This window comes from Octodon degus, unplaced genomic scaffold, assembly GCF_000260255.1.
Source record: "Octodon degus isolate 3935 unplaced genomic scaffold, OctDeg1.0 scaffold00035, whole genome shotgun sequence".
NCBI lineage: Eukaryota > Metazoa > Chordata > Mammalia > Rodentia > Octodontidae > Octodon > Octodon degus.
In genome coordinates, this window is record NW_004524611.1 from 16,007,711 (window position 1) to 16,009,665 (window position 1,955).

Below are 1,955 nucleotides of genomic sequence, written 5' to 3' on the forward strand. Positions count from 1 at the left end.
AAAAAAAAAAAAAGTTTGGGTCTTGTGGCACATGCCTGTGATCCCAGCACTTGGGAGGCTGAGGCAGGAGAACCACTACAAATTTGAGGCCAGCCTCAGCTACATAGGGGGTTCAAGTCCTGCCTGAAATATACAGTGAAGCCTTATCTCAAAAACCAAACCAAACCAAATGAGATCATACTATGGAACTCATTTCATAAAGGTTTTTTTTACCTCCTGGACACACACCCTGTTACAACTTTCTGCTCTTTGGCTTCTGGAAAGAATGTAGCAATGGAGGGGCAAGCGAGCCTCTGGTTCCACAGACATCGCATCCTCACCTCTGTCTATAGTGGTGGCTACTGCCCTGGATTTGTTCCTCTGTCTCTGCTTTTGTCATTTCAACCTTGTTCCAACTCAGAATGCCAGCTAGACAGTTCCTACTTAGTGTTTTACTTTCCCTGCAACAAGTCCAAATTCACACCTTCTTTTTCCTGAAACCAGTAATCAGTTTTGAGGGCCCGTTTATTTTCTCCTAAAACATCTCCCATACCTGATCCTTTCCGTTCCTGCCACCACGTACTAGCCCACACCCTTGTCTCAAGGGCTGTCATCCCTCACCAGGCCTCTAGGTACCAGGGCCAGTTGACCTTTGCAGTCACTACTTGGTCCCTGCCTTCTCAAGTCCCCCAGCCACACTCTCATTCAATTCCAACTGCGCTTTCCACTTTCTGGAGTAAACCACATGCAACAGACCTTCTCATGCCAATCACACCTAAGACCCTTCAACAACGTACCGGGCATTTCATATACTGGCTTTGTTTTCCTAGGGGGCAGAAAGTGGATGCCACGGAAGTTGGAAAAGTATACAGGCGCAAAGGTCAGGGAATTGGAGGAAGAGGGTTCAGAGGAGGGTTGCTGGGAAACCACCGCACCAGTGTAGGTTCCCCTCGGTCCATTTTGTCTCCTGTTCCTAGTTGCCCATATCTGTTGTTCCCCTGCATGAAGATTCGGCCATATTCATCTACCAGGCCAAAGTGGTTGTAGCCAAGAGCACAGAATAAGACCTAGGATGTGAGAGAGAGGGCAGGTGGGTACCGAGCTCCACAGAGGAACCCCGAGATCCAGACTTTCTCATCTTCTAACCCTCCACCTCCAGCTCATCCTCACCTCTCCCCAGGCCCCTTGACTCTCCCTGGTTAATCATGGATCTCTGCTCCTATTTTAGGCCCCCAAGGCCCCAGTCCCTCTGGTCTGCCCAGCCCCTCCAGGATCCTACCTTGGCAGGCAGGGAGAGAGCAAGCGGCATCTGCTGGTCCAGGGGGTCAAAGGCTTGAAGGGTCCCAAAGAGGTCACGATACACCCCTGGGGTATGCACCTCAAAATATACTCCCCCCTGGTCTGGGGGGTTGGGAGCCCTCAGTTCAGCAACTTTGGACACCCATTTCTTAAGACAACACCCCTCACACCTACCATAAAAGTTGCAAGCCCAGGAAGTATCATACCCACTAGAAAGATATCAGCTCTGATTCTTGGGAACCTAGACCCAGCTTTCCCAAGGATGCCCTAAGGGACTCACACCACACTGCTAGAATAGGGGTGAGTGGGAGTCTGCTCAAGGCTGGGGGCTTGTGAAAAAGGGAGGTGGTTTATACCTGTGATGTAGAGGGCACTGCTTTGGTTGGAGGCCATGCAGGTCACACGCAGGTGAGGCAGGCAGCATGACACCTTCCTGAGGGCCAGCTGAACCGTGTAGGAGCGTGGCTGGTCCAGCTGCGTCTCATTCACTACCAAAGAGTAGATCTTTCCTTCCTCTAGGGGATGAGGGGAAGGATACAATTACGCTGGGGCGAGGGCTCGTTAATATCCACAGTAGTGTCCCAGCGAACTCCCTAAACCACATGGATGAAACATCACTGCCCTAGAGAGAGGTTGGAAGAAAAAGGGTAGAGCTGAGAAGGGTAGAGCTGAAATGG

At 50.9% G+C, this 1,955-nt stretch overlaps 1 protein-coding gene across 2 annotated transcripts in view; it reads right to left on the reverse strand.

Annotated features, from left to right (window-relative positions):
• Positions 1–1,955, reverse strand: part of Fbxo24 (F-box protein 24) — a 7,977-nt gene that overhangs the window by 2,567 nt on the left and 3,455 nt on the right. For both annotated transcript variants that reach the window (XM_004630499.2, XM_023714397.1), the window contains exons 6-8: positions 1,635–1,793; positions 1,259–1,380; positions 915–1,046 (exon numbers count right to left, since the gene is read on the reverse strand). In XM_004630499.2, coding sequence (XP_004630556.1) covers positions 915–1,046; positions 1,259–1,380; positions 1,635–1,793 — 413 coding nt within the window. The remainder of the gene's footprint in view (positions 1–914; positions 1,047–1,258; positions 1,381–1,634; positions 1,794–1,955) is intronic.